This window comes from Pinus tabuliformis, chromosome 7 (assembly GCF_031772625.1).
Source record: "Pinus tabuliformis cultivar Carrire ecotype Pingquan chromosome 7, CPIR1, whole genome shotgun sequence".
Classification (NCBI taxonomy): domain Eukaryota; kingdom Viridiplantae; phylum Streptophyta; class Pinopsida; order Pinales; family Pinaceae; genus Pinus; species Pinus tabuliformis.
The window spans coordinates 1,803,280,161-1,803,297,432 of NC_142293.1; the positions used below are offsets into that span (position 1 = coordinate 1,803,280,161).

General features: G+C 41.3%; 1 protein-coding gene across 3 annotated transcripts in view; it reads left to right on the plus strand.

Moving 5' to 3' along the window:
* The window catches only part of LOC149255560 (WAT1-related protein At4g19185-like), a 207,950-nt gene that overhangs the window by 108,247 nt on the left and 82,431 nt on the right, over positions 1-17,272 (plus strand). For all 3 annotated transcript variants that reach the window (XM_089460519.1, XM_089460520.1, XM_089460521.1), the window contains exons 5-6: positions 102-257; positions 421-572. In XM_089460519.1, the coding sequence (XP_089316645.1) occupies positions 102-257; positions 421-572 (308 nt within the window). The remainder of the gene's footprint in view (positions 1-101; positions 258-420; positions 573-17,272) is intronic.

The following is a 17,272-nucleotide window of genomic DNA, read 5'->3' on the forward strand; positions in this document are numbered from 1 at the left end:
GGATTCAGCATTTCTTTATCAGAAGAATAATATGAAAATGTATGTTTAGCAATAAAAATTTGTGTTTGCAAGGAGAACCTTTTTATTCTCTGCTTTTGCAGGCACCAGTTCTAGTCCGCTATCCGGCCAGCTTGTCACTAACTGCATATTCATACCTGTTTGGCACTTGCTTGATGGTCCTGACTGGAGTTGTTGCAGCTAATGATTATTCAGACTGGGTTTTGGCTCGTTCAGAAATAACCTCTGTTGTATATGCTGTAAGCATGGATATGCTTTTCTTTATGTCTTTTATTTCATGTCTTCTTCCATTCTTACTTAATGAAAGAGAGTTGTCGCTTAGGTTGATGGTCTTTATTGTGACTATAATTGCATTAGTAAAGTAGCCCTTTTTTGTTAACTGAATTCCGTTGTTGGTTGCAGGGTGTTGTGGCATCAGCGATAAATTATGGCCTACTAACTTGGTCTAACAAAGTTTTGGGACCTGCATTGGTTGCTCTTTACAATCCACTTCAACCTCTTGCATCAGCTATTCTCTCGCGTATTTTTCTTGGCAGTCCAATATACCTTGGAAGGTTGCACTCAGAGCCCTTGGCATCCTTGACTTTTCTTGAATTAAAGCAAAAAATTAAATGTCTATTACTTGCACTATGAAGCTATTGGACTATAAAAATGTGTTTCAAATAAAATCCTAACAAAAATGTCTACAATTAATTATCAGGGTTAAGATGAGAATTTTGAAAGCTTGATTCATGACCAAGTTGCATGAACTGACATGGATTTCTTTGGGAAGAATATCGTTGTGTCAAATCTAGTGCTGCTGGGGAGCGCCCTCCCCCGCTCTCGCTCCCGAAGGGCACTCTGGATGGAAGCACTCAGGGAACGACCCTGGGAGCACGCTTCTACAAAAAAGATTCGCTCCCTAGCATTTCTTCGCAATTTTTTTCGTAAAGACGTTCCAAACACAAACGTTTTTCAAAGAAACAAGAAGCTTTGAGTGGGGCAGCCTAATATTCAAGCATATGACCCTAGTATTGATATGCAATTCATGGTAATGTTTAAGAATTCCCTTTATCTTTTGTTTTCATCCTTTTACTTAAATTTTTAACATTACCATGAAATGACTCTGGATGTTTGAGAGTGGTTCTGAGCTCATTGGATTTCATATGGAGAACGTATAATTTTAGATCTCACTCAAAATCCAATAGCCCTTAGTTTTCAGGATTTTAGGATTGGGGGGATTGCAATGATTCGATTTTGTCATGTACTAGGGTATGGAACTCATATTTAATCAAGAGTACCAAGCCCTCAATGTACTTTGATGTTAGTGACCTTGGTTGTCAAACACCTCTATCATGACCCTACTAAAAATGTGTCCATCACTAAAACAAAATCTTGACTTGACTTGCTATGCTTTTTCTATCTTATGTTAACGCGTAGAGGGTGATATTAATGACAAAGATCCCAAGATAGGCAATGATTATGATGATATGTAGGTATTTGTTGTAGCATGATTTTTTAGATGCTAGAGGCCATCTAGAGCTTGTTTGTTGATGTATTTTCGGTTCAGAGATGGTTTGCACTCGATGCTATTTTCGTTATGTGCACCCTTGCTTGCTATATAAATGGTAACTTGTAATTGTTGACGAAGGTTGTAACTACTAGATGGTTGATATTATATGGTATAATCCATGTTTTTATACATTTTATAACTGATTCATCATTCTACATGCTTTTGTTGACAAATATGCATCAAAATATATAAAAATCTATGTTGCATGAGTTTCTAGAATGTGGGAATGTTGGGAACTTGGGTACAGGTTTCCGGAACAGCTAGAGGTTTCCCCAAAATTTATAGGAAACGGCTAATCGGGAGCGGTAATTTAATTCTAATAAAAAAATGAAAAATATAAAAATAATTATTTATTTATTATATAATTTAAATAATAATTAGAATTTATATTGAATCAAAATACTCAAATACTAAAATCAATTTAAATATATAAATAATAAATATATAATCTCTCTTATATATAAATATATTATCCGGGTGTCTCTCTCCCTAAGTCTCTCCCTTATATATTTTTTTCCATTGGAAAAATCGTAATCTTTCATTGATTTAGAAAAATTACATATTGTAGATGCATTTTGCATATGCTGTAAGTTCTTCCACCACACATGTGGGTAGCTGTATGTTCCATTCTGTCTATTCAAAAAGCAAAAATCATCTCGCAGGATGTTCTTTGTTGTCATATATACATATTGCCACGCAGGGCTATCAGTTATAATATTTATCAGCTATGTACAAAATTGTTCAAAAAATATCTGTTCATATCTGTTTTTCATGGGCTGGCTGCCCTATGATACTGTGCATCTATGTATGGGCGATGGTAGTACTGATATGCATTCGTTCCTCGCTGCTCCTGTATCATCCACTCTCCTCTGGGAAGTGTCGTGGCCTCCTTGGATAGTTGGTCGGCACTGTTGTTGTGTTCCCTGTAGATATGATGGCAAGTGATGTCATTAAATTGTTCCTTCAGTAATTTAATTTCATCCAATATGTTGCTGAGTGTGTGTGTGTGGCAAGCAGTATTATTATTGAACCAATCAATGACAATCTTAGAATCCCCATATATGTTTATGTGCGTGCAGTTGTGGGCCGTGGCTCAATGCAAAATGTAGTAGATGACGGAGGGTGATGATCTCAGCAAAGTTGTTAGTACCAGCTCCCAAACCCAGTTTTGCTTTATAGAAATGCTGTTCATTTATGAAGAGAAGAAATCCCCCTCCACATCCCTGCTGTTGGGTTGCGCCATCGAAATAAGCCCATGGGCTGTTATGATCGATTTGTGGAGGGTCACGGGGTCTTCGAACCTTTGGCTGCGGTGGCTCAGGAGTTTCATTGAAGGCTGAAATGATTTTGGCAATTAGATGCGGCCAGTGCACCGGTTTATCCTCGAAAGTCAATCGGTTCCGGGCAAGCCAGAGGTACCAACAGGTAATGATGGGCAAGCTTTGCAGCTTGGAGCTTCTGTGCTGATGGAACCAAGACTCCCAGGTTAGATTAATGTCTTCCCCCTCCCATTTGCCGGTATGATGTACAAAAGAGGATATTGAGTGCCATATATGCGCCAAAGCAGAGCATTGAAGGAATAAATGTGTGCTCGATTCGGATGACTGTTTACACAGGATGCACCAAGACGGTCCATAGACCGCTCGTCGCATGAGATATTCCCCAGTGGGAACAACACCCTTTAAGATACACCAAAAGAATAGCTTCTGCCTGGGGGGGCGGTAAGTTTCCAAATGGAGTTCCACCAGAATGATATTGAATCCGGAACCTTGTGTGATATCAGAGATAGATAGCCGGATTTAGGGGTGTATATACCATGCTCCGAATGATGCCATATAAGTTCGTCATGTCCCTGCTTGATCCTAATGTGCGATTCAGATAAAGCACTGATATATGTCAGCCATTCTTGATGCCAAAGTGGTGGAATATTGATCTGAGATACAGTTTTCCATCGCTGTTCGAAAATGGTGGTGTGATGTGGATCAACAATATCCGCTATAAACTTGATCCCTTGTGAGTGTAGGTGCCGGATGAGAGCTTCAGGCAGTATATGCCTTCCTCCGCTTCCATTCCAAGGATCCAGTCCGATCCTGGCCTGTGTGCCATCATTGATTTTCCATACCAAGTTATCTCTGATAAGTGGCATAGAATGAAGAAGCGCTTTCCATACTGATGATATTCCTGCTTTAGGCCAGGTCGGAAGGCGAATCCAATCCATTAATTGGAGGGGCCATATATATTTGTGATATGCAATATGTGTCCATAGGTTGTCTCCAGTGATTAAAGTCCATCCCATCTTTGCTGCCAGGGCCTGTGCGAAAGAAGGGAGATCTTTGAGTCCCCATCCACCCCATTTCTTTGGGATGGCAATCCTCTTCCATCCAACCCATGCAAATATGCGTTTCTCCTTAATCCCATTCCATAAGTACCTATTGCAGGTTTGCTGTAGTCTGGTCAGGATGCTGCGCGGGATCCAGGCTAAAGCCATCCAAAAGACCGGGGTAGCCTCCAAGACAGATTTTATCAGAACAAGTCTACCTGCTCTTGAGAGGTATCGGTGGCTCCAGATATTGAGCCTCTTCTCCAATTTAGCGACTAGCCAGATCCAGTCCGCTATTTTATCTCTCCCTTATATATATATATAAAATGTCAAGTTTATTATCAGTTCTTTGACACATGACCAAACTTTCAAATAATCTGGCTTAAAAATACAAAGGAACAATTTAACATATGTTTCTCTAGTTATTCTTAAGAAAAAATGCAACTCTAATGTTTAAGAATTGACTGCCACATACAATATGCACACACAATCTTCTATGATATATATATACATAAACAAAAAAAGAAATACTCATCAACATGACATCCCAGATATCGCCCTTACATTGAGGTGTCACACGCTTCCTTAACCCTTCAAGAGATTGCTCCAGTTTCTCAATTAAGGATATCAGTGTTAAAGATGTCTTTGGGCCTTCTTCCTACAAAGGTTTCAACATAGGCTCATGTTTTGTGGGCAGTTCAACATATTTCTCTACAAGCTTTGTATTCCCCAACCCCAGGGAACGCTGAAACTCCAAGAAAAACAATCTTCAAAGCTCTCGGAACTATCCTCAACTCCCATTACAGCTCCCGCTAAAAAGGTAATGTTCCCATACAGTTCCAAAGCTCTCGGGAGTGCAAGAACCATTGGAATGAGTTTCCCACCTCTCGGGAGCGATTCCAGTGTAACAAAGATAAAAATTTATATTATATAAAATTCGCTCCTGATTCACTCTTGAGACGAGCTTTTGAAAATGTTGCTCCCCGCTCCCAAGTAACCTTGGTACTCGCTGTTGAAGATTTGCAGGTATATAATCTTCAAGATGTTGAAAATGTTCATAATTGAAGGTGACTTGATAATAATGATGAGCATCATGGATAAAGGGAGTTGTAAGAATGATGGTGATGAATAGATGACCTCGTTGAAAGAATGATGTTCCTGAAGAAATGAAGCTTCTGAAAATTGTCAACAAAAGCATGTAGAATGAAATCTTTTGAAAATTGTCGCTCCTCGCTCTCTCTTCCGAGTAGTCTTGGTCAAATCTCTGTTATCAATATGATTTAGTCATTGATGGTTTACTAGGTTAGTGAAAGTGGGGCATTGTTTTTTTTCTCGGTAACAAGGCTAATCTATTAAATATGTACAGAGTGCAAAATTACAACCGGTAAGACCAGTATGCTCTTGCCCTCAAAGGGCACCAGACATAGACAAAAACTAAGACTGACAGAGACCCAGACATAATTCCCCAAAGCAAGCCCTCGCAGGGGTGGTTCCATGAAGTACCAAGACTGTCCAAAGACGGAAGCCCGCGCAGGGGTCTTAGACAAAAAGAACTGATCAAGTCGTCCCGCACAGGGGAGACAGTAGGTGCTCTCATCATAACACAAAAAACCAACAACTTTGACATTCTAAAAAACATTGACTGAACTAACAACAAACCAGGAGACGGCAACTGAACCTGGAGCGACCTGGTGGAGCAAGGGCGCCGACATGATTATTCATTCGGCTCATCCGGTTGCTCTTCCACAATTGGGCACCAGCCGTAGTAATCCGGCTCAGCTTCAGTAGGCGAGGTCGCTTCCGCTTCCCCAATAGTCGCGTTAGGAGCATTCTGGGAATGCATGGGTTTTTCCTCGACAGTGGCCCGGCTCTTTTCTTCCTGCTCCAACTCAGCTGTTGGAGCCTGCTCTGCTTCCCCATGTTAGTCCTGCATCCCTTGCTCCCGAGCTTCTGTGGGGTCGTCCACCTCCGGAGGATTCTCGATGAACAAAATGGAAACATGCGCACTGATTCTCGGGTTTGCCGTAGAGCTGGTGAAGTTGAAAATAGTGGAGCCAAAAGCTGGCAAGGAGGCCGAGCTTGAAGCCCCGGCATCCATATGTTGGCCTGAGTGCAGGGGAATGGTTTCAATGGAGCTTGCTAGATTACAGTGGCAGCAATGCCTCGTATCAACTCTCACAGGTCTGCTCGAACCCCCTCCTCTAGAAGAACCACAACGGCTCAGCAACCTCTGTCTGGGTCTCACCATGTTGGGATGAGACTCCCTGCAAACTGCCAAGTGAACCAGACTGTCGATTACCAGAACCAGCCCCGTAATGGACCCGACTGTCTGAGAAGGGACCGATTCAACGACAGAGAGGCCAGCCAAATGCAACACGACCAACATTCCCTGCTCCAAATCGGATTTATGCTCTTCATCGTCACCTACCCACCTCGAGTTCCCATCCGCCATTACTGCAGCGATGCTCTGGATCGAGTGCACTCTCCGGGGCATTTACTGTTGCCGTCCCCGATCCCTTCGTTTTAAACCGGGAATGATCTCGCCATCCGCTCGCATGGAGTGCCACGTGATGCCCGTGGATCGGCATGTGGCCAGCCTCCAACTCCCGTCCCATCGCCTTAAACACCCGCATCCGGGGGAAAGTGGGGCATTGTTAAATACCCCACCAAGGTTCAATTCTCACCTAGGAGATGCTCATTCTTGTGTTTGTTGTGCACTAGTGCTTGCAACAATGGTTGGGGCTAGGTGTAAGTTTATGGTGAATTTGGAATTATAAAGAGAACGTAAAGGAGAGGATGTAGAGACATTATTTTAATGAGGAAGTAATTTTCTCATGAGTGAGGCTCAAGTGACTTAGGAGGAGGAAAACTGTGTAGCTAATTTTTGGATGGAGAATTTCTTTGATGGCCAAGATTTTTGAAGCGGCCTGAGAATGTGGGGGGGGGGGTATGATGGTGCAAGTGATGGTGGGGATAGGGCAATGGGAGGAGGCAGGGAGGGGGGGTCGCTGGTATATGCATTGAAGTAAACATAACATCTGAAATAAACACAGAGGTTATGGGAATAGATTCATTACCTAGAGGGGGAGTGTTGGCATTATGTCACAGGATTGGAACAGGTTTGGCTCTATGACATAAGTGTTGTCCTTGATGGCAACTTACTCAAATGGTAGATCACAGTTCAGGCTCTCAGAATGAAAGAAAATGAGGTATATGCAGGTTCCTCGTAACAAAGTCGCGTATGCACGCGGGTGTACCGGTCAGAAGGCGCGTATACATATGCACACACTTTCATGCAAATAAAAGCGCGTACATGTGGGAAATCTTATGGTTTGTCCATGGTATTTAGTCCGACATAATTAAACCTATGGTTTTGGTCCTTGGTATTGCATTCCAAGTATTGAAACCAGGTATTGGGTCCCTAATATTGGATCTCTATGGTTTTGGACCATGGTTTGAGTAAGGCCTAGACTATAAAAAGGGGAGGAGATCTTTTGGCAAAGGTATCGACTAATGTATTGAATATCTTAAGAGGAGCAAGATCTGGAATACTGGTGATTGGTTGGGGCAATACAGTGGGATTTGGATCTGAATGAAGGAGGAACCTGAGCATTACACGATGGTTAAGATCTATTGATGGGTCGAGATTTCAAGGCTTGAATAATAGTATCATTGTGTGATTTTGATCTATTATATTTGGCGTATGATTAGATCTATAAATCTGATAATCTAGGTATAACTGATGTCTGATTAAGTAAAAGAATAAATTATCTTTTATAGATCTGTACGCAGGTTCGACACAGCAGAGGCGCGTATACACGCAAGTTAAGCAAGTGAAGACTGCGTATACGCTGGCTGGTTTTGGCATATCTACATATGTCCGCAGATTTATATTAGTGCAATAGCGTACGTCTCTTGAAATATGTTTTAGCTGCCTCTGTTTATTGCTGTAGTGTTCTGGGTTTAGAATTGGTGTCTGGTTACTGGTACTGTTTTCTGGTTACAATGTTCTGAGAAGTTATTAGTTGATTCAGTATTTGTGCAAAGGAGATTGGTTGTTGCAGATCTATTTGATGTTTGATTGATATTTATGGATCCAGTCTGAAAATTTATGAAACGTGATCCCTGGAAGAAAAGAAAGAAGGTTGAAGCCTTTTGTAGGTAAACACCTACGTACTAGTACCTCAGCTAGTATAAGAGCTAAGGGGGTTGTAACTCCCTTCCAGGAGAAGCTGGAGAACGAGAGAAGGTTGTAGCCTTCTGTAGGTTGAAGCCTGCGTGCTGGTATAAGACTGCACCAATACAGAATCATTGTAAAAAGAAGTTTCTAATTGAAAGAAAGTTAGAGACATATTGCAGCAGGTGGTTTTCACCCACATTGGGTTTCCACCTTATATCTTGTGTTCCTTTCTGTGACTGTTTGCTCTACTTTTCTATTCCTGCTTATTGTTATATGGTTCTGACACACAGATTAATGATCAACATCTGAAGAATAAATTAAATTACAAGTCTGGAAGTTATACGTGAGTTTCATTAGTCAAAGGTGCGTATACACGCTGTTTTCATTAACTGAAGTAGCGTATACAAATCTTTGTATAAATTGAAAAAAGAATTTAACTTAATAATACTAATTCACCCCCCTCTCAGTATTATTTTCAACAATTGGTATCAGAGCAGGTCCTTCAGGAGAAGCTTGATCGCTTGAAGGAAGATCTATCATCATGAGCAACTACGAAAAGGAAGCATCAATCAGGCCACCAATTTTTGATGGGAGCAATTTCGTCTATTGGAAGGTAAGAATCACTGCCTATCTCCAATCCCTTGGTACAGAATTCTGGGATATTGTGGAAACAGGATACACATTTCCTTCAACAACTCCTACAGATACGGCTGGTAAGAAGCAATATGAAACAAATGCAAAGGCTGTCAATACCCTTTTAGGGAGTCTATCTCAATCGGAATTCGTCAAGGTTATGCAGCTCAAAACCGCAAAAGAAATATGGGACAAGATCGTTCTGAGCTATGAAGGAGATGATCAGGTAAAACGAGCAAAACTTCAAACTCTCAGAATTCAGTATGAAAATCTCAGAATGTACAATGATGAAAGCGTGGCTAACTATTTCCTTCGTATAGATGAGATTGTTAATTGTATGAAAAACTTGGGTGAAGAAATAAAAGAAGTTGTTCTGGTTGAAAAGGTTCTAAGATCTTTATCTCCTAAGTTTGATTCAAAAGTTTCTGCCATAGAAGAGAAGCAAAATCTACAGAGCCTTACCATGTCACAGCTGCACGGAATCCTAACTGCTTACGAAATGAGAAAAGGTGGACCATCAGATAGGAGAGAAGCTGCATTCAAGGCCTCAGGAAAAGGAGATTACTATGACTCAGGACATATGTCGGAAGAAGAGGAAGAGTCAAACTTTGTCAAGAATCTTCAACGAGGTTCTGGAAGATTCAGAGGTAAGCTCCCTTTCAAATGTTTTGCTTGTGGAAGAGTCGGCCACTATGCTGCCAAGTGTCCTCATAAAGATAAGCTTGACAAAGGTAAGGAACCAGTTAGATGGAACAGAAGACAAAATGTAAGTAAGAAGAGCTATTACACACATGAAGACAGTGATGGACTTTCAAATAGCGATGAAGATGAACAAGGTAATGATTATAGGCTTTTGATGGCTTTTGAAGATGATGATTTCTTGGATGCTATAGATGAAGAAAGTCTTTATGAAGAAATTTCTAAACTCAAAATTTGCTTAGAAAAGAAAAATATGATTATAGATACTCTGACATCCCAACTTGATGAAATGGAGAAACACAATGAAAAGTTAGAATGTGAAATTGTGGGACTTAGAAAGGACATTGAGGAAACGAAAGCTCTTAATCTTAGATTTGCTAAAGGATCTGAAACTATAGATGAGATTATCAAAGTGCAGCATTCTCCTCTAATCAAGACAGGTATTGGGTATACCAAAGAAACATCTCAAGCACAGATGCCATCTACCTCTAAAAGTTATCTTGAAGCTGCAAGGAGAAGAATGAACAAATACTACCGGGTAAATCGGGGGCAATCTATTTCAAGGATGAACAGAAGCTACAACCAACCACAGGTAAATCATTCTCAATTTGCCTCAAGAAAGGATATCAATAGAAACTACAATCATTTGGTTGGTAGATTTGATAATCGCAATAGCTTCTTCAATGGCCAATGTTTCTCTTGTCATAACTTTGGTCACAAAGCAGCTCAATGTGTTGCCTACAAGAAAATCATGACTAGAGAAGCTCAAAAACAAAGGAATATGACTGGGATCATGAAAAAAACCTACAATAACTTTTCTGCTCTTGAGAATGAAGTAGAATGTTCTATTTGTAACAACTTCGGTCATGAAGATTCTGAATGTAGGAGCAGGTTTCGGCAAACAACTCAGAAGGAGCAAGTTTCATTAAGTCCCAAAACATGGAAAAAGAAAGAATCGCAACCAGAAAGATGTGGGATAGCCTTATATGCAGAAGGACAGGAAAATCAGTGGTACATCGATAGTGGATGCTCAAAACATATGACAGGTGATAAAGATAAACTTCAGTCATATAGTGCCTTAGAAAAGGAAAAGAAAGTTTCATTTGGAAATGACACCCCTGCACTCATAAAAGGTAAAGGTTCTGTTCTTTTGAAAGAAAAGGTCAAGGCTGGAAATGTTATGTATGTTGATGGCTTAAAGCATAATTTATTAAGTGTCAGTCAAATGTGTGATCAAGGAAATGAAGTAATATTTCGATCAAATGGATGCATTGTTCGTGAGCTTGATACAGGAGAAACAGTGATCAAAGGCATAAGAACTCCAAATAATTTATATATACTCAAAGGAGGACAACAACAATGCTATCTAAGCAAGAATGATGAACACTGGCTATGGCACAGAAGATTGGGGCATCTAAGCTTCTCACAGATAAGGAAAGCATGCAAATATCAGGCGGTTCGTGATCTACCTGACATCAGAATTCCAAACAATACAATATGCAAATCATGTCAATTTGGTAAGCAAACTAGAACTAATTTCCCTGAGAAGGAAGGATCAACTAGCAGGCCACTTGAACTTGTTCATACTGATGTATGTGGTCCATCTAGGAAAAGGTCACCTCGAGGAGAAGAATACTTTATATTGTTCATTGACGACTTTTCCAGGATGTGTTGGATAGGACTTATGAAGCATAAAGATGAAGCTTTCGAAAAATTCAAATCATTCAAAGCCTTGGTGGAAAATGAATCAGATCGCAGAATCAAATGCCTCAGGTCTGATCGAGGAGGGGAATTTACCTCGAATGAGTTTTTCGTTTTTGTGAAGAACATGGAATAAGAAGGGAATTCTCTACCGCAAGGACTCCTTAGCAAAATGTAGTGGAAAGGATGAACAGAATGGTTCAACAAATGGTTCGTGCTATGCTTGATGAGTATGGAATTCCCTCAACTTTCTGGGGTGAAGCCACATTTGCTGCAGTTACTATTCTCAACAAGACAAACGTCCGGGTAAACAACACTCAGACTCCTCACGAACTATGGTATGGTAAGACTCCCACGGTAAAATACTTCAAAATTTTTGGGAGCAAATGCTACATCAAGAAGACTGATGAAAATCTTGGCAAGTTTGAACCTAGAGCAGATGAAGGCATTCTCCTTGGTTACTCTCCCCACAGCAAAGCATACAAGTGTTACAATAAAAGACTTGGAAAAATTGTTGAAAGTATTGATGTAGTGGTTGATGAAGAAGGAAACACTCCTAGACAGGTAAAATCTGAAGATTTAGAAGATGATGAAGACTATCCATCAACATCTAATCAAATTCTTGATGAAGAAGAAACCCATGAGGCACCAGAAGAACAACTAAGGATAGAAGAAAAGACTCCATCCAGGTACGTTCAGAAGAATCATCTAGAATCTCAAATTTTGGGGCAGAAAGAGGCAGGTGTACAGACAAGAAGAACCATTTCAGAAGCTTCAAGCTATCTAGCATTGCTCTCCTCCGCTGAACCACAAAATGTAAGAGAGGCATACAAAGATGAATGCTGGGTCAAGGCCATGGAGGAAGAACTTGAGTAGATTGAAAAGAATAACACTTGGGAATTGGTTCCTAGACCAAAAGATAAGAATGTCATAGGAACAAAATGGACATTTAAAAATAAGCTGAATGAAAATGGAGATGTGATTAGAAACAAGGCCAGACTTGTTTGAAAAGGGTATGCTCAACAAGAAGGGATAGACTTTGAAGAAACTTTTGCACCAGTTGCTAGACTTGAGGCCATAAGAATGTTCCTTGCTCTTTCTAGCTTTCAGAAGTTCAAAGTATTTCAAATGGACGTAAAGTCTGCCTTCCTGAATGGAGACTTGGATGAAGAAGTATATATTGAACAACCAGATGGGTTTATTCTTGGAAATGATCCAAAACTTGTATGCAGACTCAAAAAGGCTCTCTATGGCCTTAAACAGGCTCCAAGGGCGTGGTATTATCGGTTGGATAAGTATCTCCATCAACAAGGTTTTATAAAAGGATCAACTGATAGCAATCTATATATAAAAAATGACAATGATAAGTTGCTAATACATGTTGTGTATGTTGATGATATCATCTTTGGTAGCAATGAAGAAGACATGAGTCAAAATTTTGCCTTGGTGATGCAGAAAGAGTTTGAAATGTCCATGCTTGGTGAGCTCACATATTTGCTTGGTTTACAAATCCAACAAAACAAAGACGACATTTTTCTATCACAAACCAAGTATCTCAAGCAGATCTTGAAGAAATATGGGATGGAGGATTTGAAACCAGTATGTACCCCTATGGTGACAGGATGCAGCCTTAGTGCAAATGATGAATCGGCAACAGTGCATCAACCAACCTATAGATCCATGATTGGTAGTCTGCTCTATCTAACAGGTACCCGACCAGACATTATGCATGTAGGAGGAATAGTTCGAAGGTTTCAGGCAAATCCAAAGGAAACTCATCTTCAGTGAGTTAAGATAATTTTCAAGTATCTTCAAGGAATTCAAAACTTTGGCTTATGGTATCCTAGAGGTACAGATCTCACACTTCATGCATATACAGATGCAGATTGGGCAGGAAGTGTGGATGACAGAAAAGGCACTAGTGGTGGTGCATTCTTCATGGGTCTTAGATTAGTATCTTGGTTCAGCAAGAAACAAAGTTCTATTGCATTATCTACAGCGGAAGCAGAATATGTAGCTGCTGCAAATTGCTGCACTCAACTCCTTTGGATGATGCAAACAATGCATGATATGCAAATCACTTGTACTCCACCTATCTCCATTTTCTGTGATAATACAAGTGCAATCAGTATTTCAAAGAATCCTGTCATGCATTCAAAGACTAAGCACATACCGATCAAGTATCATTTTCTTCTCTGGGAACAAGTGCTTGAACAAAAGGTCAAATTGGGGTATGTTCCCTCTAAGGAACAAGTTGCTAATATCCTCACCAAACCACTGCCCAGGGAGACATTTGAATACCTCAGACAGAAGCTGGGGGTAGTTGATGCATCATCTTGCTGGTGAATCTTGTCTGTTTAAGAGAAAAGTGGTTGTATGCGAGTTGAATAAGGAGGATCCGCGTACATACGCCGGTTTATTAAGGTACAGTCGCGTATGTGTTGGTTTGAAGAAAAACAGTGGGGCTAGGCTCAGGATGAAAAGAGTCTGATATGGGTCTGATAGAGACCATATGGCACAGGTTCAGGGGGAGCATATATTCTTCTAATAATGCATTGTTGGCATTATCTTAGAAGATCTTGGTTCAAATTCACTGTTGGTTTGATTTCAGGTGGAACAGGTGCAGAAGGAGAACATAGGCGCTGGTCTGAATAATGATTAACTAATGCTGTTGATGTTTGTTGTTGATGACTGTCAGAGTCTTGCTGTAAATATTGTGTCTCTATGTCTTATATTTCTTTTATCAAGGTCATGTAACGACCTATTTTGGTTTCCCCACTATGCCTGGGATGAATGATGTAATGTACTTATTTGTCACGTGTAAACTTCTGATGAATCCCCACTTGGTTGGGTGGATGAGTCATTCCTGGTATATCCCCACTTGGTTGGGAGATGGATGTATGTATGAGTCTTTGGTGATAGGAAGGTCTTTTATAATGTATAAAGTCATGTTTCTTGTGTAGATCATATTCTTGCAGACCTTGCCGACAGTCAGGGGGAGCTTGGATAGCACAACAGAGTAGAGAATTCAGCATATATTCAGGGGGAGCATAACGCTTTGCCCTTGATGTCAAAGGGGGAGAATGTTTTTGAGTAACTTGGGGTTGCCATCAAGTCCAAAGGGGGAGATTGTTGGCATTATGTCACAGGATTGGAACAGGTTTGGCTCTATGACATAAGTGTTGTCCTTGATGGCAACTCACTCAAATGGTAGATCACAGTTCAGGCTCTCAGAATGAAAGAAAATGAGGTATACGCAGGTTCCTCGTAACGAAGTCGCGTATGCACGCGAATGTACCGATTAGAAGGCACGTATACGTATGCACACACTTTCATGCAAATAAAAGCGCGTACATGTGGGAAATCTTATGGTTGGTCCATGGTATTTAGTCCGACATAATTAAACCTATGGTTTTGGTCCTTGGTATTGCATTCCAAGTATTGAAGCCAGGGATTGGATTCCTAGTATTGGATCTCTATGGTTTTGGACCATGGTTTGAGTAAGGCCTAGACTATAAAAAGGGGAGGAGATCTTTTGGCAAAGTTATCGACTGATGTATTGAATATCTTAAGAGGAGCAAGATCTGGAATATTGGTGATTGGTTGGGGCAATACAACTGGATCTGGATCTGAATCAAGGAGGAACCTGAGCATTACACGGTGGTTAAGATCTATTGATGGGTCGAGATCTCAAGGCTTGAATAATAGTATCATTGTGTGATTTTGATTTATTATATTTGGCGTATGATTAGATCTATAAATCTGATAATCTGGGTATAACTGATGTCTGATTAAGTAAAAGAATAAATTATCTTTTATAGATCTGTACGCAGGTTCGACACAGCAGAGGCGCGTATACACGCAGGTTAAGCAAGTGAAGACTGCGTATACACTGGTTGGTTTTGACATATCTGCATATGTTTGCAGGTTTATATTAGTGAAGTAGCGTGCATCTCTTGAAATATGTTTTAGCTGCCTCTGTTTATTGCTATAGTGTTCTGGGTTTAGAATTGGTGTCTGGTTACTGGTACTGTTTTCTGGTTACAACATTATGAGAAGTTATTGGTTGATTTAGTATTTGTGCAAAGGAGATTGGTTGTTGCAGATCTCTTTGATGTTTGATTGATATTCATGGATCCAGTCTGAAAATTTATGAAACGTGATCCCTGGAAGAAAAGAAAGAAGGTTGAAGCCTTTTGTAGGTCAGCACCTATGTACTAGTACCTCAGCTAGTACAAGAGCTAAGGGGGTTGTAACTCCCTTCCAGGAGAAGCTGGAGAACGAGAGAAGGTTGTAGCCTTCTGCAGGTTGAAGCCCGCGTGCTGGTATAAGACTGCACTAGTACAGAATCATTGTAAAAAGAAGTTTCTAATTGAAAGAAGATAGAGACATTGCAGTAGGTGGTTTTCACCCACATTGGGTTTCCACCTTATATCTTGTGTTCCTTTGTGTGACTGTCTGCTCTACTTTTCTGTTCCTGCTTACTGTTATATGGTTCTGACACACAGATTAATGATCAACATCTGAAGAATAAATTAAATTATAAGTCTGGAAGTTATACGCGAGTTTCATTAGTCAGAGTTGCGTATACAAGCTGTTTTCATTAACTGAAGTAGTGTATACGCATCTTTGTATAAATTGAAAAAAGAATTTAACTTAATAATACTGATTCACCCCCCCTCTCAGTATTATTTTCAACAGGGAGCCGATCCCGTAGCTGATTTGGAGCGCGTACAAGGTGGTGAGGGAGGAGTCTTCCGCGGATTCTTTGCCTTCTGTGTCACCCCTTCCGCAGCCTCTGGTGGGGCAAGTCCTTGTTGCTGGTCACTCGTGTTCCACTCTTTCGAGAGATGATGTTTTACCCCTCGAGAGGTCTCCGATGCCGGCGATGAAAGTAGCGGACAATCCTTGTACAGGTGACCCACCTTGTAGCACCTTCTACAACGGAAAGGGACTCCTTCATAGTCAAGGAGCTGTCTACGAGAGAAATGCCGCCTGTGTAATGTGATTTTCTCTTCAAGTCCCTCCCTGGTATCAAGGTGGACCAGAATCCTTGCCATGGTCATGATTCTGGTTTTCTCATAGGACTGGTCGTGCTCAAGGTAAGTCCCCAGTGCATCGCCGATACGTTTGAATACCTGGGGGGTCCAGAACTGCATGGGTAACCCTGGTAGTCTGACCCAAATTGGTCCTGCTCCTAACTATTCGTGTTCCGGATCAAATAGGGGATCCCATCTCTTGAGTAGCACAGGAGCTAACTCAATATGCCAGTAGCGGGAAAGAATCCAGTCCGTGTACTCCTCCCTGTGAAAATGGAGGGCAAACCAACCTTGGGCCAAAACCCTAATAACAGGGAGTTCCTTCAACAGAGAGCCCCAAACTTCCATGGTCCATTGTCGGAGCCACTCTACTGAATAGTTCCTACCGCGTACTCGCCCAACAAGAACCTTCCTCGCCGTGTCTACTGCATTGCCCATAAGAACGTCTTCACCGAAGGTCAGGTTTATGTCTGAGTCCACTGCTTTGAGGCACCTACCCTTTTTGGGCTTGTCCGTGCGCCGACCTGTGGGGTGCTCCCTTAGTAAACTTCTGCATGCTTCCGAGGAACTGCGAGGAGTAGACAATGTGGGTCTAGGGTTTGGGATGGGCGAGCTAAAACATCCAGATCGAATCGGTGAGTTAGGGTTTACACTGCTGGATCCAGGATGAGCAAAAGATTGTGCGGGGTGTGTAGGGTTTGAAGGGCCAGCCGGAGCGAAAGAGTAAGAAGGCGCGTTCAATGGCACGGAAAGATGCAGAGACGGGGCTAGGGGAGAGTCGAAGGTGGGAGAGGCCTGTAAGCTGGTGCTGAGCAGGTTTAGGGTACCCGGAGAGAGTGGAGGGCATTCCAAGCCAGGGAGGTCTTCAATGTTGATAGTAGTCGGGAGCCGTTTTCTGGTGGAGGGCGTGTGTTGCGGTGTTGGTTGTGCATCTGTCACCTGATGTGCTTTTGTATGCTTGGGACCAGTGTCGGGTCCAACTTGATGAGCCCAGATCTCTTGTTCGGGCATCGGGTCCTCCTCGTAGTCCACGAGGTCCTCTTCAACCATCGCTGACCGACAGTAAACAAACCTCTGTGATACCAGGGGAGGGTAAAAACAAAACTATAGAAATGGAGTTCGCAAAAATC